The 27,849-nt window shown below is 39.7% G+C and overlaps 2 protein-coding genes across 3 annotated transcripts; both read left to right on the top strand.

The window, feature by feature from the left end:
- Positions 1-269: 269 nt before the first annotated feature.
- On the top strand, positions 270-15,832 carry LOC100921672 (zinc finger protein 660-like). 2 transcript variants are annotated; one of them, XM_031937443.1, is made up of 3 exons: positions 270-1,392; positions 11,913-12,059; positions 15,016-15,832. In XM_031937443.1, exons 1-2 carry the CDS (start codon positions 381-383, stop codon positions 12,017-12,019), a joined length of 1,119 nt encoding a protein of 372 aa, XP_031793303.1. In that variant the 5' UTR covers positions 270-380; the 3' UTR covers positions 12,020-12,059; positions 15,016-15,832. The 2 variants fall into 2 exon arrangements, with proteins under 2 accessions (XP_031793303.1, XP_023353085.1); XM_023497317.2 differs by lacking the exons at positions 11,913-12,059; positions 15,016-15,832 and having other exon boundaries at positions 270-4,547.
- Positions 15,833-26,163: 10,331 nt separating this feature from the next.
- Positions 26,164-27,137, top strand: LOC100918528 (cytochrome c oxidase subunit 6A2, mitochondrial). Its single transcript, XM_003761327.4, has 3 exons — positions 26,164-26,313; positions 26,570-26,706; positions 26,994-27,137. Exons 1-3 carry the CDS (start codon positions 26,238-26,240, stop codon positions 27,075-27,077), a joined length of 297 nt encoding a protein of 98 aa, XP_003761375.2. The 5' UTR covers positions 26,164-26,237; the 3' UTR covers positions 27,078-27,137.
- The last annotated feature ends 712 nt before the right edge of the window (positions 27,138-27,849 follow it).

Here is a 27,849-nt window from a genome sequence, read left to right as displayed (position 1 = left end):
ACGCCCTTGTAGCCTCCAGGGTCGCAGCGCCAGGCTTTGGGGTCCCACCCCGCGGGCTCACGGCCGCAGGGCACCCGCGAGCCTTATCCAGGTCTGTCGGGGCGAGAGGCCTGGCTAGCCTCTACCTTTTATCCCGACGCGGTGAGTTAAAGGGTTAAGCCCACAGAGGATCGCTAGGGTTTGGGTCCTAGAGAGGCCAGACTGGGGGGTTTCCGGTTCCGGCGCTTGGACACCTGGAACCTTAGTGGCCCACCCTAGCTTTCCTCGGTGCACAGGGCGAGCTTCAGCTCCGTGGTCCCCTGGCCCCTCCTTCCCACCGGCTTTCCCTTAGGAAAGGACGGGCCCTTCCCTCCCTTCCTCCTCGTTCTCTCCTCTCCAGGATGGAGGGAGAGCTGGAGCCGGGGAACCCGGGTATCCAGGCACACGAAGAAGAGGGTCCAAGAAGGGACGAATCCCGGGATGAAGGAGAGAAACAAGTAGGGGTCGGAGGGCTGGAACGCCCGAGCCCCAGGAGGGGCCTAGAATGCCCTTTTGTCCCCCTGGGGCGCAGAGATAGGGGAGATGCTACTCTTCAGCCAGGAGTTCTGGAGGATGAAAGAGCTCCAGGGCTGGCTCCTGGAGATCTGCCCCCCAGCCCTGTTTTCAGGTTCCCTTCTGGACCCCCGCCTGAAAGGCCCTTTCTTGTCTGGCCGGGCCAGCCAGCTGCCTGTGAAATGATGTTGGGGCTCCAGAGACTCTGTGGAGCAGGCCAGGGCGAGCGGGAAGAGAAACTTGCTGGAATAGGTCTCAGGTCGGCCCTCCCAGGGTCCAGATCCTTTGGTTGCCTCCAGTGCGGACTGGCTGTGGCTAGTCTTCCCGATCTGATTCACCACCAGAGTACCCACCCAGGGGAGAAGCCCTACAGGTGCCCTGAGTGTGGGAAAGAGTTTCGAAGGGGCTCAGACCTAGTGAAGCACCACCGGGTGCACACTGGAGAAAAGCCTTACCCCTGCCCGGACTGTGGCCGTTGCTTCAGCCTTAGCTCCAACCTGATCCAGCACCGAAGATCTCACACGGGCCACCGGCCCCACAAATGCCCCGACTGTGGTGAAGGATTTGGCCGAAGTTCAGACTTAGTGAAGCACCAAAGAGTCCATACAGGTGAAAAACCATACACTTGTTCTGAATGTGGCAAGAACTTCAGTGTCAGCTCCAACCTCATCCAACATCAGCGAACTCATACAGGAGAAAAGCCATATAAGTGTTCAGACTGTGGAAAGAGCTTCAGCCTGAGTTCTAACCTGCTGCAGCATAGGAGATCACATACTGGTGAGAAACCCTACAAGTGTGCTTGGTGTGGAGACAGCTTTGGCCGGAGCTCTTATCTGCTCAAACACCAGCGTTCCCATACAGGTGAGAAGCCATATAATTGCTGTGAATGTGGCAAGAGTTTCACTAACAGCTCAGACTGTTTACGCCACCAGCGGACCCACAATGGTGAAAAGCCTTTTAAATGCCCTGATTGTGGTAGAGGCTTCAATGAGCGTTCCCAGTTCACAGATCACCAGCGAATTCACACGGGAGATCGGCCTTATTCCTGTGCAGATTGTGGCAAGAGCTTCTATCACAGCTCTAAACTTATCAAGCACCAGCGGTCTCACACAGGAGAAAAACCCTACAAGTGTCCTGAATGTGGCAAGAGCTTTGTGGATAGTTCAAACCTTCTCCGGCATAGACGGACCCACATTGGGGAGAAGCCATATACTTGTAGTGTCTGTGGAAAGGGTTTCAGTCAGAGTTCACACCTTCTTATCCATCAGGCAGCCCATAGTGGTGAAAAGCCTTATGTTTGCCTGGAATGTGGGAAGGCTTTTGCCCGAAGTTCTAACCTGGTTCAGCACCAGAGGACCCATCAGACTGGGCGTCCCTATAAATATCCTATCTTTGGTCAAAACTTTGGCCTTGGCCCTGAATTTGTTCAGGACCTTGAGAACTCTTCAGGAGCTGGCTTCCTCTGATCCCTAGAAACTAAAAATAACAGAATCCAGATCAGATATAGTTTGAGATGTGAACTCTGGGTCTTGTTGGAGTTCAACAACAACATGTTGTCCTGGAACAACATACTTCCTTCTTTGCATAGGAACGTAGATTCTGAATTTCTATCATACTTCTACCCTAGTACATAGGCTTTAAGGACTAAGGCATACAGGACTAGAAAAAAAAAAGACTGAGGGAACTAATGTAGAAAAAGTTACAGACTCATTGGTGTAACTCCTGGTGGCAGAACTAGGGCCAGTGAAAAGTTATAATTAAAGCTACCTGTTTTTAAAATCCAACTGAGTCAGAACTTTAATTTCCTGTTACTTGCCTTCTCTAGGTGACATAGCAATTTGAAGTATTATAGAGTGGATTCAACATTAGAAAACAGGTTGAACTAGATTACCTAAAGATCTTTTCCACCTGTATGTTCTATGATTCCATGGTTCTAAGGCTTGTTAAAGTTGATACTTCACATTTACACCCAAGTTTAGGCTAAATTGTCAGGAGGTTTCACTGATGTTATGGGAAGAGGCTATGTGGCATAAAAGGAAACAGGATGGTGCCTTGGCCCAACTCTAGAGGGCAAAGAATGGATCAGATACTTATGTACTCAGCACCTGAGTCCTGAAGCCTTAGGGAGATATTCTTGGAGTTAAGAAAAGATGGGTAACTTTGAATGTTCCCAATTAGTATCCCTTGGTCAAACCATATGAAATTTTTTTTTCACTCCTAGTGTCCTTCCAGGTTCTTAAGTTGCTACCCAGTCACAATAAGATGTGGGGCTTTTTGTGTTTTATCTCCTAAGAGTAGGTATAGAGCTTGGGGAAGAATAATGTTTAATTCAAAGTGATTATTTGCTAATTTAATCTTGCAGTGAGAGAGAGATTTGGGGGCTTGGTGGAGAACCATTTCTAAGGCTTCCCAAGGTCCAGCCACTTTTTAATTCTTGATAACCTTCCCTACCCTCCTTCCCCAAGGTGTCCTATATCTTTGGAGAAAGGTAGGGACTACTTACACTGGGGCTGATTATGTCTTTCCATAGGCCTGCATGAAGTCCTTCCTGGGAGACCCAGTTTAGATAAGAGCAATCTTTTGCTACCAAAGATAGCTCTGGACTGTTGCCTTAGTATAAGGAAAGGAGTTCTGCTTCAGAATTCTTAGATGCTGGGAGGGTTGAACCAAACCAAAGGGTTGAATTCAAACCAAAGGTTTGAATGTTTTGGTTCTCAGAAAAGGTAGAAACATTGGTTCCAATCTCCAGCCCCCAATAAAGATGATAACTGTGAATGATTGATTATTCTTGCCTCAAACTCTCATCCTATTCTTTTTTACTCCAGAGGCTTCTCTCTGTATTTCAGCAAAATATGTTAGTAGGGCAGGATATCAAAGGAGACAATCACCTTTTTCAGTTGTTCTTCCCCTGACTTCATTGTGTATGTCCTTGTAAGACAGGAAAAGAATGCGGGGTGACTGCTATCCTTTGTGCTTTTTAGTCTCTAAAAGAACCTTCTACTCCACAACTGTTTTACTTACATTATTTGACTTGCCTTCCTAGGAGCTCAGTGGGAAGGAGTAGTGTTTTCATTTTGTAGTTGAGGAAGCTTTTTGCTTATTCAGCATTTGGATAATCTGTCATATTTCTTAGTTGAAGGGGGGTATAATTCTGGAAAAATTAGGGAGATATTCTTGGAGTTAAGAAAAGATGGGTAACTTTGAATGTTCCCAATTAGTATCCCTTGGTCAAACCATATGAAATTTTTTTTTCCGCTCCTAGTGTCCTTCCAGGTTCTTAAGTTGCTACCCACTCACAATAAGACCTGGGGCGTTTTTGTGTTTTATCTCCTAGATACATTAGATTGGGAGTCTGATCAGATTTCTAGTCTCCCTTAGATTTTAATGAAATCATAATCTCTTATTCTCAGTTTCCTTATCTGTTAAGTGAGGGATAATCTAGACCTCCCCTCCTCAGGTAGCATCAAATAAAATCATCAGAAGATGTACCTTAGCTGTTAATGTACATTAATTGAAAGTGCTATATACTTTATTCTTGTTTGTGTAATACTTAATGCTACTCATGAGGATTACATAGTATATCTTCTCAGGACAGACATTTCTCCTTTACTTTGTAGAAGTATGGAACTATACAGAATGGTTGGGAAGCATTTTAACTTGTATGTTTTAGGTTCAATAGGCAAACTCTTAACATGGGAGGAAAAGAATGTGAGACTGGGGAGTCTGAAATTCTGTATGATTAGACTCTTGCTGGTAATGAAAGCATTTGGGATTCATGAGAATATAATCACTACACAAGACATACAGTCCCTCTACCCCAGAATTTCATATGGGGAGGGAGGGTTGGATAGGTAGTGAAGTGTTCAATTAGTTATTCTCATTGATATCAACATCAAAAATAGAATTGAACTTCAAATCATTTATTAAATATCTTATATAATAACTAAACTGTAAATCTATATTTAACTTATATTTTTATTCTTTACTGTCCCATGAAATAAACTTTCATAAATCTACTACCTGGCTTGTTAAGCAGGATTTCCTTTGTCTTAAAATGACCATTAAGCATAAAGGTAGTTTTAAATTTGGTGTTCCAGGATTTAGCGCACACAGAATTTTAGCTTTTATTGATTCTGCATTTGTAGCATTTTGCATTTACTAAAATTTACTAAATGTCTATTATGTGTCAAGTATAGTGAGATATTTGTCCTTTCAGTCTTTATAAACATTTGGTCTCAGAATGACTTTCCTGTCACTAGATCTTATTGCTGCATTTCTTCCTCTGGAGATTTTCAAGTTCTAAAATGCCTCCCATTAAATATGGAAACAAGAAGGGGATAGAGTACTCCAGATGCTGGTTTTAAGGACAGGAGCAATCATTCATGTTTTGTGTCTCTTATGTAGTCATCTGCAGTGGTGATAGCTACAATAACAACACAAAGTTTCAGTTTCATCAGATATTTGCACTAAAATATATTGGTGATACTGACCTACCTGTCATTTTTCTAGCTTTCTGTTTTTTCAGTAAGTTGTTTTTGTTAATTTAGATTTTACTAGCTGGAATACCTTTGGCATTTATGATTTAGAGCTTAAAGATCTTGTCCAATACCTCCATTTTTTAACGAGGAAACTGAGGGCTAGAGAAGTTGCCACACACAAGCAGTGTGTTTCTGGCCATAACAAGCAGTGAGTATCAGAGTCAAGATTCAAACATATTCTGATTCCCAAGTTTAGGGCTTTTTGCCCTGAGCTAGGATTTAATGTGTAGACCTGGTGGGGAGATCTTAATGGCTCATTTTGTCCTGATTTATTAAGGGGAAAAAGTTACATAAAACAACTCCTAGTGCCAGTAATACTGGGGAATTACCACTATTCTGGAATTCTTCCAGAAAAGTGTCTGCTTATCCCTATTTTTGTTTAAGCTTCACAAAAGGTTATCAAGTCCCAGGGGTGCTTACTCTGATAATTTTCTTTTGAAAATAAGGAGACTTTTTGAAAATAAAATTGATACAATTTAATTGTACTTTGAACATTTATTTAACCAAGTATGTAAAAAGTATGTCTTGAGTATCACACTCACTTTCCCAGAGAACTATCCTTTAGAATAAAAAGAAACAAAAAATCTTAAGCAAAAATAGCATCAAAATCTGACATCTATAATGTTCCATCTCCATCATCCCCCAACTTTTCAAAGGAGGGGGGAGAGTTGTCTTTTCATATAGCTCTCTGGAGCTGAACTTTGTCAGAAGTTTGTTGTTTTTTTGCATTTACCTTATTACTGTATTATTTTCCTGGTTTGTATTTGCTTCAGTTTGTATTAGTTCATATGAGTTTTCCTGTGCTTCTTTATTTTCATCATATTGTTTCTTATAATAGGATAATATTCCATTATTAACCAAGTACTTTGGATCATGTGATTAATTCTCCTACCTGCTGCCTTGACAGGCAAATAAATGTAGTTTGCTATGAATTGATGCTGGGGAAAGCACTTGACTTCAGTTTTGGGGGAATAGAAATTTGGATCCTTGGTCTCTTTACTCCAAATCTAATGATTTTTTTTTCCATTGAGATATTAAAAGAGTATGCCGCAATCCATTAACAGTAAAACAAAAATCATCTACATTTCCATATATGGGTCAGCTTTGAACTGCTCTCTATTCTACAGTTTTATAGAGTAAGATGGAAAAATGTCAGGGCATCTGTAGATTAGTACTGCAAACTTTCCTGTCCAGTTAATTCACATGCAGATTAACTTGAAATTTAACCAAGAACTGGTGAATGTATAAACAATTGAGAAAATGGGAAAAAGAGATATTATTTGTCATCTGCAAACTGCTGTCAACATTTTTCCCTCTTGGATCTTGGCATAATTACTCATTCATATGGGATGGATTTTCTGTCCCTTAGCATTACATTTGTCAAGTTTCATAGTGTCAAAGGTACAAGATGATTTCTTGGAGCTGAGGTCGTTAGCCCCCACAATTCATTGCATTATATACAAGCATTATATACAACTGCTGCAAATATTTAGCCCTTTCCTAAATGCTGTGAGGGAGACAGGGATGTATATGGATAGGATCCTTCATCCAAAGGCCAGGTGACCTTTGTCTATTTAACAAATTCTTTCTAGGAAAGACTAGAATACGAGGAGTTTATATTTCTGCCATCCCAAACTCCTCCTAGAAGAGGAAAAGCAACTTGTAGTAATAAGAAAAGCTTGGATTTTATCAGTAAAGCTTCAGGTGATGGAGGCCATAAGGATATCAGTTCATATTCACTCTCTTATTCATCTCTCATCTCAGTCTAAATTACCTCTGTATGTCATTCCCATTATTCTCAGTCAGGACAACCCCTCACTTTTACTCCCACTACTCTTCTTTGCTTATAATCCTAATGTTCCATCTATATCTAATGAACCTTTGAATCTCAATTCTCTGATCCTTCCCTTGAAAATTTCAGACTTCCATCATCTTTACTCCTTCCTTTCCCCATTCTGCATATTCACCAGTTTATCATTCTCCTTTTTCCTATCTGAAGAGGAACAAGTTTATAGGGTAGGATGTATACAGAGAGATGAACCTCCTGCCTCTTAATCCACTGGCTTTTTTCCTCTTTGCCCTATAGGACTAATGTGACCAATCCTTTTTCTAGATTTTATCAATTGCCTCTGCAACCCAAGTCTCCCAATGTCCAGCCCTGCCAGTTTCCCTACACTTGGCCCCTCTGATTATACCTTTTTCTAGGTACACTAGTGATGTCCTAATCTAGTGGCTGGTGATTTGACAAAGGCTGAGGGCACAGTTCTCTGTGCAATGTAAGGGAATGTAAGAGAAGGGCTACTCACCACTGTGTATAAACGGGTATGGAAGATGTTGGAGGCTAGAAGTATGGAGTCAGTTTAATAAACATTTAGTACCAACTAAGTGCCAGGTGCTGAACTAAGTCCCAAGGATTCAGAAAGGATCAAAGGACAGTTCTTACTTTGAAGAGACTTACAATTTTATGAGACAAGCAAATATGAACAAACTATGCATAGAATAAATAGGAAATAAGGGGGAAGGTACTAGAATTAAGAGACATTGGGACAGAAGTTGAAGAAGGCAAGAGGACAGTCGTTAGAAATGGAGAGCAACTTGGGCAGGGGGAATTTGGAGGACAACCAGAGAGAACGCCCAGAGCCAAAATGTAGTGTCCTGTATGTGGAATAGTCAGATCAGTCACTGGGTCAAAGAGAAGATGTTAAAGAAGAAAGTGTGAGAAGGCTGAAAAAGTGAGAAGGGGCTAGATTAAAAGGCTTTCCATACATTTGATCTTGGAGGCAATAGGGAGCCCTTGGAATGTATTGAGTAGGGAATGTGTGTATGTGACATAATCAGACCTCTGCTTTAGAAAAATCGCTTGATAACTGAAGCCTTTGTATATGTGTGTGCGTGCATGCACGCACTTTGATTTGCTGCTTTGAGAATACTTTCATTATTGAATTTATAACAATATTCTTGTGAACAATTAAAGTTATTCAAAAATGTCTATCACTTTTGAACCTTAAATTTTTTCAAGAAGCAAAATATTAGGGGGATGTTGTAATTATTGCCCTGTGAACAAACCAAGTTTTGATTAAATAGCTTTTATGGCAAGACTTGAGAATTAGAATTTTCTCTTTAAAAGTAAAAGCATTTTAAGTCCCTTGTATAGCATACATGTGCTTAAACATATGTGTTAATTCACTTTTTTCCCTTTTAAAAGTTGCCAAAATTAAATTTGAAGCCCATTTAAAAAAATTAAGTTCATCAGTATTTATACCTCCATTAAATAACTCATAAATAATGTACATTCAATATCCTTTCAAAATCCCAATAGATTATTGTGGGGTTTGTTGGTTTTTGTTTTTGTTTTTGTTTTTGTTTTTTGCTTTAATAGAATGAAAGTTAATAAAAATGTTATGTGCTTAGTATTTTCCAAGTTTTTTGTTTTTAGAACAGACCTAATGTGAATATACAAATAAAACTTACATACCTTGAGAGAAAAATATATATTTTTCAATATTGGAATGGGGAGAGACTTGAAACTTGCCAACCAACCAGCAAACTTGGAATAAAGCCAGGTGATAAGAGACTGATGTATGATGACAGTACCAGAGGAAAAAAGGAGATGTATTGGAGAGATGTTTCAAATCGATAGGCCTTGGTAACAGATTAGGGGTGTGTGTATGTGTGTGGGTGGCTGTGTAAGAAATTCCTTAAATTATGATCCTCTAGGGACTATCGTTTACAGTAATGGAGGAGAAGGTTTAGGGAGAAAAATGAGATCAATTTTGGACATGTTGAATTCAAGTTGTCTACTGGACATCCATTTTGAAATGGCTGAAAGTTTGAAATGGGAAATGGGAGATCAGAGAGATTAGAACACAACACATTAATTTGAGAAATAATTTTGACAGGTAAGGAGAATGGCTTCTGAATGCTATGAAGTACACAATGTAGCCACTGTTTCTGAATCTGATTTTAATTCTGGCTAAAACTGTCTACAGAGGCAAGGGTAGTAATGTTCGCCATCATGCTGTGTTTGACTTGTTTGGAGCTGACAGCAAAACCTTAGCTTTGGTCAGGGCAAGTAAAGACTGCTTGTCAGCTTGAATTCATGCATGCTTTCCCAGATCTGTTTTCTGCCCAAAAGGCATTTTGAGAGTACAGGAAGAGACTGACATTTTGGCTGAAGTTCATAGGGTAGGGCCATTCCCCATTTTATAACTAGTCTGTTAAGTGGTCAGCACAGAACTCTGGTGACAGCAATATCTACATTGCCCATATACTTTTTACTACTCTGACTATACTGTTACTGCATTAAATGAGAGCTTTGGTGGAAATCTTTGGAATACTTAAGACAGGTTTAGGGTATTAGGCCTAGCTCCCAGAAAGGGATTTTCCATGTGAGTGTTTTTGTTTTTACTTTAATGAATTTGAAGATAAGCCCTAGTTCTTGGCTCCTGGAACTTGAGTAGTAAGAAATTTTCTCAATGGCATCCCCTGTGGTTATTTTCATCATCTTCTAGTTGAGTGGCTAGGGCATTCCTAGCAGTTCCTTGTCTTTTAGTTTCCAAAGCAACTGTATGTCACTTTTTTTCTCATTCTTCCTCCTAATAACTATAGGGAGTAAAAGATTTTCCTGGAAAAGGATTGGACAGGAATGTGTACCAGCATTTTGGGCATAATCTCCCTCCTGACAGCGGCAGAAAGATCTGGAAAGCAAAAATGAAATGTGTTTTAGAGCACCCAATGCCCTTGGCTCTCTGAGGGAGAATGATCCTGGAATGGTAGGTGATGGAAGGACTTGGGGACTCTCAAAATGCCTTTTGCTCTCAACAATAGAATTATCTTGATCCTACAGTTATTATTTACAAACAGGAGACCATATTTTGGATGAAAACCCCTGAGGTTATTTTATATAACTTAGCATACTTGCTTTGAGTCTTTCTCCAAAAAGTCCCTCCTTTTTCCTTGTTAACTGCAAGTTCTTTAGTAACTTTGCCCATTTTATAGTATCATAATAAAGCTTTTTGTTTCTTGATTGGAGATGGCCTGAGCCTGTGAACTCTTTCTGGACAACTCACCTTTTTGACTTCTTGAACTTTATAATAACCTCAGATTATCCTGTCAATGCAAGAAATTCATAAAGGCCCATTTAAATTTAACATCACTTCCTGTCAAGTGCTCTTCTCTATGGTTTACTTAGTTATTAGCAGGGACTTGGTCTTTTGCTAGGGTCTTATTCACCCCATCATTTCCCTTCCCAAACAAATGGGACCCAAATTATTTTGGGGCTAGATCTCCTCTTCCATAACTGCTTCAGGCTGATAAGGAGCATAGAGTTGGACCTGTCTAAAGGCATAGTCATGAGAGGGGTAGAAATGGATATGAATTATATCCCAGCAAGTTATAGGGATGAAACATCCCTTCCAAAGGCCGAGATATAGGTTGATATCCTTCCTGTAAGGCCATCTGAAATCTGATTGAGGTTTTCTGGAAGACAGAAATCTTATTAAAAGGCAAGGCCCAAATATCAAAAGTAGAATAACAAATTAGGAAAGCTGTTAGTAGAGGGGACAAAAGATCCCCAACAGCTTATCCCCAAACCCTTTGAAAGTAACTGCTACAAAGGTTAAGTACCCAATTGGCCTTATCAAGAAATCTGTCAGCCCCATAGTTCAATTTAAAGGGAGGTGTTGGTGTAAACACAACAGAAAGTGTTGATTAGAGCATAGAGACCTCCTTTAGAGGCAAGGAGGTAGTGCAAATTGATGCATTTGTCTAGGATTACATTGGCCAAGGAGTCAAGGTAACATTTGGAGATCTTTGAGGGACAGAATTGTCCCAGATGAGTTCCTTGAAAGCCTTGTTAAGTCAAGACATAGGAGATATTGTCAATTCTTCCCCCAAATCAGTAATAATAATAAAAAAATTAGCCATGGTGTGTGTGTGTTGTGTGTGTGTAGGGAGAGGAGAAAGAGCCGGAGGGAGAGAGGAGAAAGAGGGAGGGAGAAAAAAAGAGGAAGGGAAATAGGGAGGGAGAGAGAAAGACAGACAGACACACACACACACACAGAGTTGGGGTTTATAAGGACTGGCAGGTGAGCATTAGAGGAGCCTCCCAGTGTAAGGAGCCGGGAGTAGATCAGTACAAGAAGTACATCCTTTCCTGTGACCTACCTAGCTACCAGGAACCTGGTCTTTTGCAGGGGTCCTATTCACTCTATCACTTCCATAAGTTATATGGAATGTTCATTCTCCTGAGATATTATTTTATGAGGATGCTTGAGAACTGACGTTTTTCTTCCTGTTGATGAATTGATGGCATGGGACTTAACTTTTTCCTGATTCTAGACAAGATAGGGCAATTTAGAGATAAGATGACTTTGCTTTGTTTCAAAGAGCAAATCTTAAGTCTATGAGTTTATTCTAAATTAACCTAGAGTATAAGATTTGAGCTGGACTTAAGAATTGGACTTAGGAAAACTTGGCAACCTTATTCTCATTTGCTTATTACCCTAGACAACTGTCAGGACTTCTGCTTCAGTCAAGATTTAACCTAAAATGCTTCACACTTAAAGCTGAATTATTCATATTTAAATATTGTAATTGGACTATATCCTTGTACTATATCAACTTGACTCTCAGGGAGTTGTTAGCGTGATTTTTTTGAATTTAAAACTTAATAAATACTCTTTTGAAAGAAAAATTACAAACTTTTCCAAACTTACATATGGTAAATCATTAAATAATTTCTGTTTGGAACAGTCCCTTCCTGCTAATCATATTAACCAAAATATTAAGGTATTGACGCAGAATGCTCTCTATTAATTCTGTCTTCTGTTATTCTCTGTCCAGGTATTCCGTGTCCATATGGTGCCTGCCATAAGCCAGAAGCTGGGGATAACAAAGACCAAAATAAAACAGCTCTTACTCTCAAGGATTTTACATTTTATCTGGAATAATAGCATGTGCACAAACAAATATATACAGAATAAACTCAAGGTAATTTCTATGACTCCATGAGTTATATTTAGGATTTGGGTGGTAAATGCTAGGATTTTTACATACTTATAATCTTAGTTGATTTTTTCAAATAAAAGTTTTAAGATAATACTGGTGATAAGTTCATATTTACTTTAAAATAATAGATGGCATTTATGTAGCCCTTTAAGGTTTGGAAAGCACCTTTCATATGTTGTCTCATTTGAGCCTCACAATAATCCTTAAAGAAGGTGCTATTATCCCCATTTTACCAATTCCTTGCAAAGGCATTGCTGAGAGAATAAGTATCTTACCCAGGGTCATTCAGCTAATAAATGTCTGGGATAGGATTCAAACTTGGGTCTTCTTGATGCTAAGCTAATACTATTGTTTACTGCACCACCAAAAGCATAAACATAAGTTTTGTCCTGCAACAACCCTTTATGACCATTTTATAATACCTTCCACAATTTCTTTTCCCCTTTTGAAGGCAAAGAGGAACACTGTATGAAAATCTCGATTCTTTCCTTTAATAGACTCTGAGAGAAAAAAAGAGAAAAAGTGTCAGCTTCATGAAGGGACCAATAATAGAGAATCTCAGATGATATCCCTTAGAGCAATACTTTGGGTTCTGGTCTTGAGAATTCTTAATAATTCTTAATAACCAGGAATAATGTATAATAACTATGGTAACTATGCTTGGTCCTGAAGAAGAGTTGAGAAAGTGTGAATGTGAAATATTCTATATACTGTCACACGTAGTCTGACATGGTTAATAGTGCTGAGCTGCCTTTTTTATTTTTATTTTTTTGTCAAGGCAATTGGTATTAAGTGACTTGCCCAGGGTCACACAGCTAGGGAGTGTTAAGTATCTGAGATCAGATTTGAACTCAGGTTCTCCTGATGTTAGGGCTGGTTCTCTATCCACTGTGCCACCTAGCTGCCCCCTGCCTTTTTTTTTAACCTCTTTGTGTTATGAAGTTGACCAGCCTCAACTCTCTCAGACTAGGCCTATTAAATCTTCCTCCTTAGAGTTTTCACATACTCTGAGAGGATTGAGGTCTTTTCTCTTCCATTAGCTCCAACGTTTAACAGCTGTGTTCCCCTCATTTTTAGAGAACCAGCAACTAACACCCCTATTCTGTTTATCCCCAACACTGGATAGCTTTTATAAAGGGAATTTACTTCAAAGAGAACAAAAATCAAATGTAGAAATGATGAGGTTAGTGGCAGTGCAGAGAGTGGAGGTGGGAGAATCCCCTTCTGGTCGGTGCGGTGGTCTGGTCACGGTTTCTTCGTGAAAATTCATGAAGGTTTAAGTGGCAAAAAAGGAAGTTTATTGTAGGATGAGAAGTCAGCTTTGCTAGGAGACTGATTTCCTCAGTGGCAGAGAAATAGCAAAAGGTTTTTCACTGAGAAGAGAATGTCTTGAGGATCTGACTACCAATGTGGGGATGGGGTGCTGGTGGTGGTGATTTGCCTTAGAAAAGGCCAGCCAGGAGGATATTCTCTCTCTCATAGACTTTCTGGAGCCTGGGTGACCCTGATCTCTCTTTTACAGATCAAAGGAGACATTATTTTACACAGTTTTTACAGAGTTTACTCATGTTAGAAGCATTTCCCCCATTATCTTAGGAACGACATCCTCCCCATACCACCTCAGTATCTGGATGGAGGATTAGGCTCACAATTTGACCCAGTTTCTACAGAGCATTGATCTATCAGTTTCACAGCCAAAAGCATCACTGTTGGCCTCTCTTGGGTTGGAGTCCCAAAGGTATTCTAGATGATTGATCACTTGATGCTGGGCTGGCTGAAATTTCCAGACTGTGTTCCTTGATTTCTATGGCTTGCACTCTCAGACTTTGGAATTCCAGAAAGAGAACTCTTATTCCCTTCACTTGCCTAAGAAAAGAATGATCAAAGGAAGGTCCAGGACCTGAGCCTGTTTCTCAGGAAGAAGGCTCCATGGCCACCTTCTCTTGCTGCAAGCATAGCCTTGAGTAAAGGAAGTCACTTGTGCCCCTAGAGATGAATACAACAAAAGGCATGGTCAGTTGTGATCCAGTCTCTTTTGAAGATATCTATAGTTCTGATTATGCTGCCAACAGAAAAAAAGCATTCTCTAAATACATGTAGACAGAGATACAAATATGTACATGTACATATGCATTTCAGTCCTCATACTCCCTTAAATCTTCCTTTTGGATATACTGTTTTAGCAAGTTGTTAGGATATGCACCCATGCCAGATTTCCATTAGAGTTATAAGAAATAGCCTACTATGTAAAGAAAGGAAAGAGAGATATTTGGAAACAGATGTCATATTTTTTAAAAGACATAACTATATGTACTCACATTTGTGAGATAAACTAGGAGGTCTGAGGTTATAGTTCTAAAAAATCTTTCTATGGGGGGGGGGAGAGAAAGGAAGGAAGGAGGATATAAACTACATCCAGTTTCACACCCAGTAGTCTTAGGGCATAAGCACAGCTACAATTCCAGGACCCCTGGCTAAAATGTCTAAAAGCCCTAGAAGCTTTAATGGCAGGTTCTCCAGCTCTCACCTAAGCTTTTTTTTTTTCCTCTCTACTTTTGTTTGTCTCCCTTAAATGCATTTAAGTGATAACTAGGATTCCTGCACTTTTTTCAAATTTCTTTCTCCCAATACAGCCTCAAACTACAAAATACATTAGTCTAGGTGATTTTGATGAGCACTTGTTTTTATATTAGACAAATGAAAATGCATAATAATGCAAATGAGTAATAGGAAGCAAAGTATAAATATAGATTTGGGCTATTAGTAGTAATCATTCCATAGTTGAGCTGGAGATGTTGCTGAACTTCCTTTAGTATGAAGGAAGAAGAAGCAAAGTCCATGTTGCCCTGGACATTCAATCTCACCTGACAATGCCCATCAGTTTCTGACTGCCTCTGCCTTATCTGTGTGTTTTATTTTATGCATGTCTCTCCTGTAGCTCTTCCAGGTTGTCACTTCAGTGAACATTTTTATGGAATGAGAGGCCAGGAGTTAGCATGCCTGTAACCAGAACAAGTGAACTGCTGCTATCCAAAGTTCGAAAGACCTGTGACATTTAAAATGGTGTTGAAGATCCTGGGAAGAAGGACATGGACAGAATCTGTGTTGACTCAGTTACATGGATAAGCGGGATAACAGACTGGAGCCTGAATGTCAGCACTGCATTAACATACAGCTCCTTCCAATTGCTCAAATAAATTTACCTTTCTTGGTTTCTCTAGAATTTTAATATTTGTATTTTCAAGTTTTGATTTAGCTCAGATCTTTTTGTCAAAGATATTTGAAAGTCCTTGTTATAAAATGTTTGCCAATTGGCATAAAATAGCCTAAGGATATGAATGGGCAATTCTGAAAGTAACAAAGCCAGACTGTCTCAGTTTGCTGTGATAGATCTGTCTGATTCTGAATAGACTATTTCTCAGTTCATTGCTGACTGATGATCAGGCCAGTGATACAAATTTCAGAGACCACTTTGAATTCATCTGGAGATAACTCCCCTAATCCTGTCCTTGAGCCATAGAATGAGCATATTTATGGTAGAAGCTGGATAAAATGACTGTTTCTGTTTCTTTACTGAATTCCCTTACAATTCAGTGTGCTTTGTAACGGCATTATATTGAAATAAAGCTTTGCCCCTTGACTAGGAGATGGTTCAAGCCTGCGGATTCTTTTGAGACACCATGCAACACTAGTCTGGGACTTTTGGGGTCTTCCCTTCCCAACCTCAACAAGTTCATATAAAAATAATGCTCCACGACCCTGGGCAAGTCACTTAACCCCCAACTGCCTCAGCAAAAAATAAATAAATAAATGATGCTCCAAATTACAACTAATTAGAGAAATGCATGTTAAAAGAATTCTGAGATTCTACCTCACAATTCTGGGGCTGGCAAAGATGACAAAAAGTGAACATGACTAATGTTGGAGTTGCCATGGGAGAACAGGCACTGTGGGTGGAACTATGAATACAATAATTCTGGAAAGTAAATTGAAATTGTATCTTAAAAAGTTGTCAAATAGTGTACTGACTCAGTTATTCTGCTAGATTTATGTTAAAGAGACCAATAAAAGAGGAAGAGATCCTCTCTCCCTCCCCCTACTACTTCTCTTCCTTCTTCCTCCTCCTCCTCCCTCCCCCTCCCCTCTCTCTATATATATTACGGTATCTCTCTTTGTAGTGCCTCAATATATATCAAAATATAGTATCTCTTTTTGTAGTGGCCCAAAGCTGAATATATCTTCTTAAAATGATATATCATCCATTAAAGAATGGAAGAACAAATTGTGTATTAATATACTATGGTGCTATAAGAAATGAAAAAAATATTTCAAGGGGACATGGAAAGACTTTTATGAAATGATTTCTTAGTGAACAGTGATGAGGTCTTTAATGTGTGTGGTTAAAAGAGAGAAACTGAAGAATTGATAAAAATTAATCCCTAAGGCAAGCAGACAGAAGGCACTTAATAGAGATCATGTCAGCTCAATAATCCCATCCTCTGGGGAAGTCATCTAGTCAGAAATCCAAGTTATGTCCAATCCTTGAGTTCTGTCTATAGAGGAATTGGGCAGCAGCATCTTGCCATGTCCTGTCAGAAAGTTTTATACACACATACACACACATAGAAGGGTTTAGCTGGATAGGTAGGAAGATCCAATGGTTCTTAGGGTATAGGCAGATGGTAATACATCTTTGGTGTAATTTCCTTTGATAAAATCATATTTTTCTGACTTTGAATCATTTGATATTGCCAAGGACTTTGTTGATGATTTTCTATTTTAACTGTGGCTATTGAAGAGATAATAATGCAGAGGCAGTTTTTTACAGGGCTTGTTTTTATTTATATTCTAGTTACTATTATGTTTATGTATACATGCACATATACACACATATATGCATGTGTATGTGTTTGTGTTGGTTATCAAAATCCTTCATAACATAACATCCTTGCCCCTGTTGAGGGGTGAGAAATGAGGGGTGAGAGATACCCTAACAGCGATGGGGTCTCCAGGCCGGTGTTGCAGGTTTTTGTGAAACAAATTATAGTCCCAATATCTAAGTGAGGTTTTGGACAAAAAATGGGTTTATTTTTACTGAGAAACAACTTCCCTCAATGGGCTATTCTTGATAGGAATTAGCAAAGGTTTGGGTACAGAATCTTGTCTTTTATTAACCTTATGGTTTGGGGCTAGGGAGTGATTAGAGGCTAATTTTCAAATCTATAAAGGGTGGTGATTGTTTCCCAGATCAAAGTGATTCCCAGATCAATTGGGAAATGGGAGATTCCCGTGGGAAACCAGGTAGCTTCCCTAAGGGAGAGTCAGGTAGATGGGGATCATTTTCAGGAATTTCCCTAGTCCAGGTGGCCCACCCTCCACAAAGATTGAAGTGAGTTGTGGTCCCTTTAAGAAAATGCATTTGTGATTCCTTTCAGATTGATTTGTGATTCCTTTCTGATTCCCAATCCTTCCTGGCTGACCATTATCAATCCAGGCTGCCAGGGCCTTTGATTCACAAATCCTGGTCAAAAGCATCCCTTTGAATTCCAATAGGAGATCAGGGATTGTCCCAGCCCCCATCGGATCTGAGCCAACTTGGGCTTACTCAGTCCCCATTATGATGATCTGCTCGGGCTTCCCAACCCCCACCAAGACAAGCAATATAGTAAGCTTCCATCAACTAAGGTTTTTGCAGATGGACCTTAGTAGTGCCCTTTACTGCCAGGTCTTTCTGCCCACTGGGAACTGCATTCTCAGTGCAAAACTCCATTTTCTATAGATCTGCCCGCTGGAATAATATTCTTTTCCAATGTCATCCTCTGTTTATCTTCACCTATTTCCCTAACCAGACTTTATGCTTCCAATCCCCATAATAAACCTCTTTTATCAATGGAGGTTTTTGGGTCTGTAAATTCCTTTACAGAGAACTTCTTGCGTCACCAGAAGGTAGTCCCCAAAACTCCCTATCCTTGCGCCGAAACCTACCCTAAATCCCAAACCTGCCACTAGACCTCATTTAACTCCCTGACCACTAGAAACCCTAATTTCATTTGGGTACCCCAAATCTAAACCTCATCAAGATCAGGATGACACAGAGTCCTCATTACATCACCACCTTCCCAAAATTCATATACTTATATGTGCCTTCCCCAGATAGTCTTTCATCCAGTGATAATGGTCTCCTAACTGTTCCATGAGCAAGAAACTCATCTCTCAGTTCTAGGATTTTTCATCTATATTTATTTCTCTTTATTTTTACCTCCTGGTTTCTCTGGTTTCCTTCAAGTCTCAGTTAAAAGCCCATCTTATAGAGGAAACTTTTCCTAATTTCTGCATTTGCACAAGCAAATTTACTATGCCTGAAACGTTCTCCTTCCTTATCTCTGCTGTAATTCTTCCCTTCTCTAAAGGCTCAGTTCAGGTTTTACTTTCTCCCTGGAAGTGTTCCTGATCACCCTAATTTTTTGATGTTCCATTTACTTTATATTTTTACTTTTTTTGTGCACATATTCTTCCCAATAGAATACTAATTCATCAAGGGCAGAAACTCTCTTTTGTTTTTATTTTTATATCTTAAACTTCTAGCAGAGCAGTGTCATGCACAAGCATAATGTTTATTGAATTGAAACGAATTCTTGAATAAGCAATTCACAATGTCATAAGCTTGAGGCTTTTTAGCAATCTACAAACCTTTGCTCTCTTTCATTTCTGGATCTCAAGCAATATTTTCCAACTTTTTTGCTATCCTTTTGATACTAAATTTGAATTTATGCTACTGAGTATCAGTTAAGTGTAATTAACTTGGTTTGAATATATTCAAAAGTTTTTTTTATATAATTCCTCTACTTCTTCCAGAGGCAATGACAGTGTCTAGTGGTCTTGAAACTGTATCATCTGAGCTAAGGATGTTTAGTATGAGGAAGAGTGGAAATGATTTTACAATTCCCTGATTTTAGGGGGAGGCTTCTGTTCTGGCAATAAGTCAGTGATTCTAAATCTTATGGCTTTGGAGTCTGCCTCAGGAAACTCTCAGGCCAATCTATCTGATTATCACTCCTCAGTCAGATAGCTTCTGGCCTCAGGAAACTCCTACAGATCAAACTCCTGTGACAATAGTGAATAGATCACTCCTCAATTCATTGCTGAATGTAAAAAAAGGTAATCTGTTGGTCAGTGATAACCAAATTCTGGAGACCATTCCTCCTTCCTATCCATGAGCCATGGAATTAGCATATCAATGATTGAAAGCTGGATAAATGTATATCCTTGCTTTTGTTTCCCTGCTAAATTCTTTTAGAATTCCAGCCAGCTTTGTTACTTACAATAAACTTTGTTCCTTGATTTAGAAAGGATTCAAGTCTGCAAATTATTTGAGATACCTCCAACATTGGTCTTCGACCCCAAACTTTTAGGGTCCCCTTTCCCAATCTCAACATTTGGTGGCCCGATACAGGGAGAGTCTGGCCTCCCTTGGCTTGATTTCCTCCTTGTCAAGGTAAGCTCCTCATTTTTTCTCTCATATCTTATAATGGGATACCTCAAGCCTCTGGAAGAAGGTTTGTCTGGGTCATCATGAGCTTCACACTCACCAAGTTTTCCTTGACTGAGATCTCACAGACTGGGAAATTCTTGCACTTTTCAGCAAAGTTCCCAAGGAACATTTGCCACCCTCTCACTTGCTCTGGGATGCCAGCGAAGACAGAAGTGTTATAGGATAGATTTTGGAAAAATGTTATGGCTTTTAGCAAAGATGAGACAGTTCTCTTTCATCTCATTTTGTCTATGTCAGCATCTCTGTGCAGAATGTCTGTGTCATGTTTGTTCTGCGAGCTAGACCTTTAAAATGCAACCAGCAGCAACAACAATAACAAAAAAAAAACCCTCTATTCTGTGACCAATGCTGGGAAAAATTTTTTTAAAGCCTAACTTTTTTCCTGTGGACTGCAGCTCTGGCCAAGCTGGAGGCTACACAAAAAGAGTTACCTAATTAAAATTAAAATCTTGACAAATTCTCAAAAGTTTTGAGAGCATCTTAGCAAATTCTCAAAAATTTGAAAGCAATGATTAAGAAATTTGGCAATTAGTCATTTTAAAATTGCAAGAAAAATATTCTGGCACTAGTCACCCCAACTTTCAATAGGTTCTGTCCAGAAATTGCCTGGGAAGAATTTGGGTACCCCTGGCAGCACTCAGAAAGCCAGTCAGCCTCTGCATTTGGTAATGACACCATTCTCTGTCTCAGTTATTAACATATATTAGCTATGTAATTTATGGCAAATTATTTTATCTCTGATCAGTTTTCTGATTTGTCAAGAGAAATAATAATTGTTGTTAAGACCACCTAATTGCAAAAGTACTTAGCATAAAACATGCTGTATGAGTGTTAAACTACTTTATTAGATATAATTGCTTCTTATTTTGATAAGTTCATGGGTTTTTTTTAATGTGACCAACAGATAAATAATTTCTCTATATGTGTGTAAATTAATTTGGAAATTTGTTTGAGATATGATAGTAAAAGCAATTTTAAAGGAAAGCCCACTAATGAGATCTATTTGCACTGATAGTGTTAACAGAAGAGTTTTGCAACTTTAGGAAAAGCAGTTTGCCACTTCTTTAAAAACTCTAGTTATCTAAAGCCATACTTCTGAGGGCCCTGTCAGTAAAATCTGACACTTTTTCCTGGCTCACAAAAGATAAATGATTTTTGTAGATTTGGAAAATAACCAAAAATTGCAATTCAGTTTGTCTAGGTTCATTAACTAAAGTTAAGTCAATTTTAAAATCTGTCCTATCTCAATTTTAAGAATTGTCTTGTTTTTTTCCTAAAACAAAAGGGAAACTTATTTAAGGGAATAGAATTACTCAGGAAAATTCAAAAATTGTGAACTAAGTTACTTGGAATTATTGTCATAATGTTAAGCCTTATCAGTTTACCTCCAAGTATGAGGTGTGAACTTTCCCTCTTTACAGAGTGGGGGGAGGTATCAAACAGCACAGCCCACAAAAGCCCTAAGAATACTTGAGGTGGGCAATTTAGCAAGCTCAGCCCCTTCCATGGGGTCTCTGTTATAACTCCCCTTAATTTGTAAACTTGTCAGTTTTCTTGAAACCATCAAGGTATAAGCATCATCATCAGCCCTGAGAAATAAGCCTAAGATTTATAATTCCTAAAGAAGGAATGTGTTTACTAAGAATTTATAAGCCTATATAACGATTGATCCTTTGCACTAGGATAAGTTTAAACATATAAAACATGTTAAGTAGAATTTCTTAAGGGATTAAGTCCTAGTAAACTTTCAAATAATGTTTCTAACCGTAAGTTGCTATTGGTAAAATTTGCTATTAGAGATATTCTTTTGAGTTCTGAATTTGATTGCCTGATCATTAAATCAGTAGCCTACTCTTCCAGAGAGAAGGGAATCACCTTTTAACCTGCTAAGAAGCAGGCTAATTATGAAAGATTTAGGAAAGTTATCCAAGGAGCTGAGGAGAACCCTGCCCTCTTTCAGGAGTGTCTTGCAGAGGCTCTAAAGAAATACACTAATCTGGACTCCATTTTTCTAGAGAGGACCACTGTTCTCAGCATGCATTTTATAAATCACTCTGCCCCAGACATTTGGAGGAAGCTGCAGAAGTTAGCTCTGGCCCCTCAAACTTCCCAGACTCAGTTGTTAGAAGAAATAGCTTTTGGAGTCTTTAAGAATAGGGATCAACAGCTCCATAGGAATAAGATCACAGGACCAGAGCAAGATATAAGGAACAGGCTTATTTTTTAGCTGCTGCCATATCTGAGAATCATGGGGGTTTGTGCTTTAGATGTCACAGCCAGGGCCACTGGGATCCAAACTGTCCTTGGAGAAAACTCCCAGGTCCTTGCCCCAAGTGCAATCAGGAGGGGCACTGAAAGACTGCCCACAGAGGAGTTGAGCCACCTCCCCCCGCCCAAATGTCCTGTTCTCTGGTCTCCTCAGGACCAGGAGTTTGGGGCTTGGCCAGGCTCCCCACTACTGTACCACTATGTCTGTACCCAGGGTAACTTTGGATGTGGCAAGATGTTTTCTGTTTTACTCCAGCACTCTGGTCTCATTCCCCCTCCGATAGAGTAATGGGGATTGAAGGGAAATTTAAAAATTGTTTTGAGACCTCCCCTCTGCCCTGCCAGTTATTTAAACATTGCTTTCTTATTATTCCTCTTGTCCTGCTCCCTTGTTGGAGTGTGATTTAATGGTGAAATTGAGGACCAATTTTCCTTTCTCAGACCTCTGAGTGAACTTTTTGTACTTTTCTCAAAGCTCCCCAATTCCATCTGAAATCTAGGAGGAAGGAGGTTCCTTTGTCTGGGACCAAGGAATCCCTGGGCCAGCCACTCATGTCACCCCAGCTTTAGTGCCTAATCCTATCCTCACTCAGATCCCAGGGGGCACAAAATGGTTTTCTACTCTACACCTTAAAGATGCTTTCTTTTGTAAACCATTGCATAGAGTCACAATTTATTTTTTTGCCCTTGAAGGAGCAAATCCAAGGGAATGTAACCCCCCACTAGTGCACATGGCCAGTATGGATTAGATGGTGTCTTAATCTGCATCCAAACTAACTCTTAACTTCAGTTTCCTCTTCTCCCAGGGCTTCAAAGTTCCTTGTTTAAAGGCCCACCCAGTTTTATCAGTTTGTTAAGAACCTGAAAGCAAAACTTAATCTCTTACTCGGGCTTTAGCCCTACCTAATGAAAGGTGGGGCCAGACTTTAGGGGCCTTGACTCAGGCTCAGACCTGCTTACTTCTCAAAGAAACTGGGTATTTTTGAGGTGATCCTCCTGCCTTAGAGCTAACTGCCACAGCTCTTCTAATTGAGGAAGCCTCTAAGCTTACCCTAGGCCAACCACTGGAAGTTCAAATCGCCCCACTAGATTCAGAGCATTTTTGCCCTCACAAAGTTTTAGAAATGGGGAAAGGAATGAGGGTGAACATCTATAATGACTCCAAATATGCCTTTCATATTTTGCATGCTCATGGGGTTATATGGAAAGAAATGGAACTTTTGATAGAAAAAAGTTATCTTATTAAATATTCAAGAGAGACAAGCTTGCAGATTCAGCTGCCAGTGCTGCTGCCCATCTACCACTGACCATGGCACCTTTACTGGGAAGAAAGAGGATGCATTCTTTTTCCTTCTGGGTGATTTCAAACACCCTCAGGACAGCTTCTAATCCCAGAGACAAGCCAGTAGGAACTTCTTTTTAGCTTGCTCAGCTTTTTGCAGAGTGACAATGGCCCAGCCTTCACTCCTCAAATAATTCAAAATTAAGTGCTGAGGCACTTAAAATTAGCTTTCTTTCTTGTTAAATATGTTAAAATATATGTTAAATCCAATATATTATGTAGTTATTTTGCTGCACACACAAAAAAAATCGGATCTAGGAAGAAAAAAAAAACCTGAGAAAGAAAACAAAATGCAAGCAAATAACAACAGAGAGAGTGAGAATGCTATGTTGTGTTCCACACTCTGTTCCCACGGTTCTCTCTCTGGATGTAGATGGCTCTCTTCATCACTGAACAACTGGAACTGGTTTGAATCCTCTCATTGTTGAAGAGAGCCATGTCCATAAAAATTGATCATCATATAGTCTTGTTGTTGCTGTGTATAATGATCTCTTGGTTCTGCTCATTTCACTTAGCATCAGTTCATGTAAATCTCTCCAGGCCTCTCTGAAATCATCCTGCTGGTCATTTCTTATAGAACAATAATATTTAATAGCATTTGTATGCTATAATTCAGCTATTCTCCAATTCATGAGCATTCATTCACTTTCCAGTTTCTAGCCACTACAAAAAGGGCTGCCACAAACATTTTTGCCCAGGTGGGTCCCTTTCCCTCCTTTAAGATCTCTTTGGATATAGTCCCAGTAGAAACACTGCTGGATCAAAGGGTATGCACAGTTTGATAACTTTTTGAGCATAGTTCCAAATTGCTCTTGTGAATAATTAGATCCATTCACAGTTCCATCAACAATGTATCAGTGTCCCAGTTTTCCCACATTCCCTCCAATATTAGTTATTATGTTTTCCTGTCATTAGCCAATCTGACAGATATGTAGTGGTATCTCAGAGTTGTCTTAATTTGCATTTCTCTGATTAATAATGACTTGGAGCACCTTTTCATATGACTAGAAATAGTTTCAATTTCTTCATCTGAAAATTGTCTGTTCATATCTTTTGACCATTTATCAATTGGAGAATGGCTTGAATTCTTATAAATTTGAGTTAGTTCTCTATATATTTTAGAAATGAGGCCTTTATAAGAACTTTTGAATATAAAAAATGTTTTCCCAGTTTATCGCTTTCCTTGTAATCTTGTTTGTATTAGTTTTATTTGTAGAAGAACTTTTTAACTTAATATAATCAAAATTATCTATTTTGTGATCAATAATGATCTCTAGTTCTTCTTTGGTCACAAATTCCTTCCCCTTCCATAGATCTGAGAGGTAAACTATCCTATGTTCTTCTAATTTGTTTATAATATCATTCTTTATGTCTAGATCATGAACCCATTTTGACCTTATCTTGGTATATGGTATTAGATGTGTCTTAAGTCAATGCCTAGTTTCTGCCACACTAGTTTCCAATTTTCCCAGCAGTTTTTGTCAAATAATGAGTTCTTATTCCAAAAGCTGGGGTCTTTGGGTTTGTCAAACACTAGATTACTATAGTCATTCACTGTTTTGTCCTGTGAACCTAACCTATTCCACTGATCAACTAGTCATTCTTAGAATGGCATTACTTACTGTAAACTTTGCCCTTTGACTTGGAATAGGTTCAAGCCTGCAAATTCTTTTGAGACATCTTGTGACACAGGTCTGTGACCCCAAACTTTTGGGGTCCCCTTTCCCAACCTCAATAGAATGAAAGGGAATAACTGTCTTCAAAAATTTAAAGATCTGGGAAGAAGGATTAGATTTATTTTATTTTCTTCATAGGATAGAAGTATGATAAATAATATTCATAAATTAAAAGGAGACTTTTTTTATTATAGCCTTTTACTTACAAGATATATGCATGGGTAATTTTTCAGCATTGATCCTTGCAAAACCTTCTGTTCCAACTTTTCTCCTCCTTCCTCCCACCCCTTCCCTCTGATGGCAGGTAGACCAATACATGTTAAATATGTTAAAGTATATGTTAAATACAATATATGTATACATATTCATACAGTTATTTTGCTGCACAAGAAAAATCGGATAAAGGGAGACATTCTTAACACAAGGAAAAACTTTCTAACAATGTAATGTTCAAAAAATGGAATGGTTGACTTATATATGGTAATGAGATTCCCATAACTGGAAATATTCAAGAAGAGACTGGATTAACACTTGTGACAGTTGTCTGAGTAATTCTTTTATTAAGTGGGTAGTTGTACTGGATAGTTTCTAAGGTCTTCTTCCACTTAGATTCACAAGGTGAACTCTTGTAAGTATGGATCCTAAGCCAACCAGTCTGGTTCACTTGTTATTCTTTTGTCATATTTTTTGAGTAAATATGATTTTTTTTCTACATCTCATGAATTGTTTTTGCCCCCCAGTTCTTGTTGTTTCCTACACCCCAGCCTTGTAAAACTTCACGCCCCCAAATGGATAGTAAACAAATGATCCTTCTCACAAAAGAGGAACAGCGGTCAATTACTAAAACTTTCTTACCACTGCAAAATCAAGCAGGAAAGTGCTGTTACATCTTTTTCTATATCTCATGAATTCTTTTTGAGCCTCAGTTCCTCTTGTTCCCTACACCCCAGTCTTATAAAATTTCACACTCCTAAATGGAAGCAAATAGGATAGTAAACAAATGATCCTTCCCATAGAAGAGGAACAAAGGACAATCACTAAAACTTTCTTACCACTGCAAAATCAAGCAGGAAAGTACTGTGTGGAAATTGAAATGTTCTTATGCCAAAAATAAGTGCTACAACATAGAGGCACTTTCTTGGCCCTCTGTATTTTCACAGAAGAGCCAGCACAATCCCATAAATATAGACACTTCTCTAAAAATAACCCTACCACGTGCAAGACCTAACAGGTGATTGGCCCAGGGAGAGGGGGAATGCGGGACTCAGTAAAGGAGACTCAGAGGGCAGTGGTCTGTTTCTTAGTTTCTCTCAGTATCCAAAATGATGGCACTACGTTTGAGGTCCTTGAGCAGGGGCCTGGCAACTGCGGCCAAGGAAGAGCATGGAGGAGCAGGGGGTGAGTCATAAGGGGCAAACGTTGTCATCTTGCTCTTTACTTTCCCTTTCCCCTTCCGACATCCCAATCTCCATTCCTCTCCCTGTTCCCAGGCACCTAAGTCGGCCCACCGCCGAACTGAACTCTGTTAGATTTTTCGTTTTATTCAAATGCTTCTTGTGATTTAGGGGAAGATGCACTCCATTCCGTCTCTTCCTTTATCCCTTACTTCTCTTCTGTTTCCTTTTTTTTCCCTGCTCCTGCCCTGTCTGATCAGCGAAAACTTGGCGTGTGCTGACTTTGGTGCTCGCTCTCCCAGCCGTGGCTGTTTGTACCCTTAACAGCTGGCTCCATTCAGGTCACCATGAACGACCCGAGTTCATTCCTTATGCGCACCTCCGCATCCGTACTAAGGTAGCCCAGGAACACCTGAATGGGGGGGAAGGGGAAGCGGAGATGAAGGTTGTGTCGGGACGGGTAGAGACCCTGAGGCCGGGAGAGTGGGAGAAGCGACAGCAGCAGCGGCAGGAGACAGAATGCCCGGGACTTGAGAGAGTCTAAGGGGAACCCGGGACAGGGGCACTAGTGCTTTAAAAAAACAAAACAAAAACCATACCCCCACTTATCTATTAATTTATTTTTTAAAATTAATTTAAAAGTTTTTGAGCTCCAAATTCTGTTTTTTAAAACTTTTTCCACAGCCTTATGCCTGGGGTGACGGCAACCACACCTTGTTCCACAATCCCCACGTGAACCCTCTGCCCACGGGCTATGAACACCCCTGAGCCCAGGCTCCCTTGAAGCTCAATAAAGACTGGCCAACTGAGGCCCCCAGTGAGAAGTGACAACTGAAGTTTCAAAAAAAAAAAAAAAAACAAAAACAAACGCGCATGTCGGGTAGAATGGGGGTGGGGGCGGGGAACGCGGGGTGGGGAGAGGGAAATGAAACTGGGGAGGATCAGAGTGGGAGGGCAGCCACCTCGAAACCCAAGTCCAAGAAGCTGAGGCAGAACTTTGCAACACGTGTCTTAAGGCCCTCTCCTCGGTCTCCCTCATCCCCAGCTTCCAGAGGAATTCCTCACCCCCATCCCGTTAGCCAAGAGCCCTGACTTTCTCTCTACTGTACTTTGTAAGTGGGAGTACAAAGTGGCTTGGTCGGGGTCAGGCCACCTACTCTCTTCAAACGATTTTAAAATGAAATTATTTGGCTCTAGAGAGACTGAAGTTTAGATAGCATTTCCTCAATGTCATGAGTGCACGTAGGTATTAAAGAAAATAAGGTTAAGGTATTAAAATATGGAATTTTGGGGAAGAGGGGCTGATCCTGTGATTTTATAGGATCTGGAAGAGACCCAGAAACCATCTAGTTAAATTCCCTCACTTTGTAGTAGAGGATAAACAGCCCAGGAAAGGTTAATGCCTTGCTCAAGGTTACAACAGGCCGGAGGAGAGGTGAGATCTGATGCCAAGTCTCATTAAGGGTGGGGACAAATGCTGTGACTTCAGGGGCTAGTACTTTTTCTGCACTATCCCTTTTTTCATCTGGTGAAGGGAATT

The sequence above is a fragment of the Sarcophilus harrisii genome, chromosome 1, assembly GCF_902635505.1.
Source record: "Sarcophilus harrisii chromosome 1, mSarHar1.11, whole genome shotgun sequence".
NCBI classification, from domain to species: Eukaryota; Metazoa; Chordata; class Mammalia; order Dasyuromorphia; family Dasyuridae; genus Sarcophilus; species Sarcophilus harrisii.
This window is presented reverse-complemented; position numbering and strand designations above follow the sequence as displayed.

Bases quoted from the DNA above. Each gene is read 5' to 3' on its own strand.
- LOC100921672 (XM_023497317.2), top strand. From the start codon at position 381: ATGGAGGGAGAGCTGGAGCCGGGGAACCCGGGTATCCAGGCACACGAA.
- LOC100918528 (XM_003761327.4), top strand. From the start codon at position 26,238: ATGATGGCACTACGTTTGAGGTCCTTGAGCAGGGGCCTGGCAACTGCG. The intron at 26,314-26,569 runs GTGAGTCATAAG...CTGTCTGATCAG, and splicing joins AGAGCATGGAGGAGCAGGGG to CGAAAACTTGGCGTGTGCTG. The intron at 26,707-26,993 runs GTAGCCCAGGAA...CTTTTTCCACAG, and splicing joins ACCTCCGCATCCGTACTAAG to CCTTATGCCTGGGGTGACGG.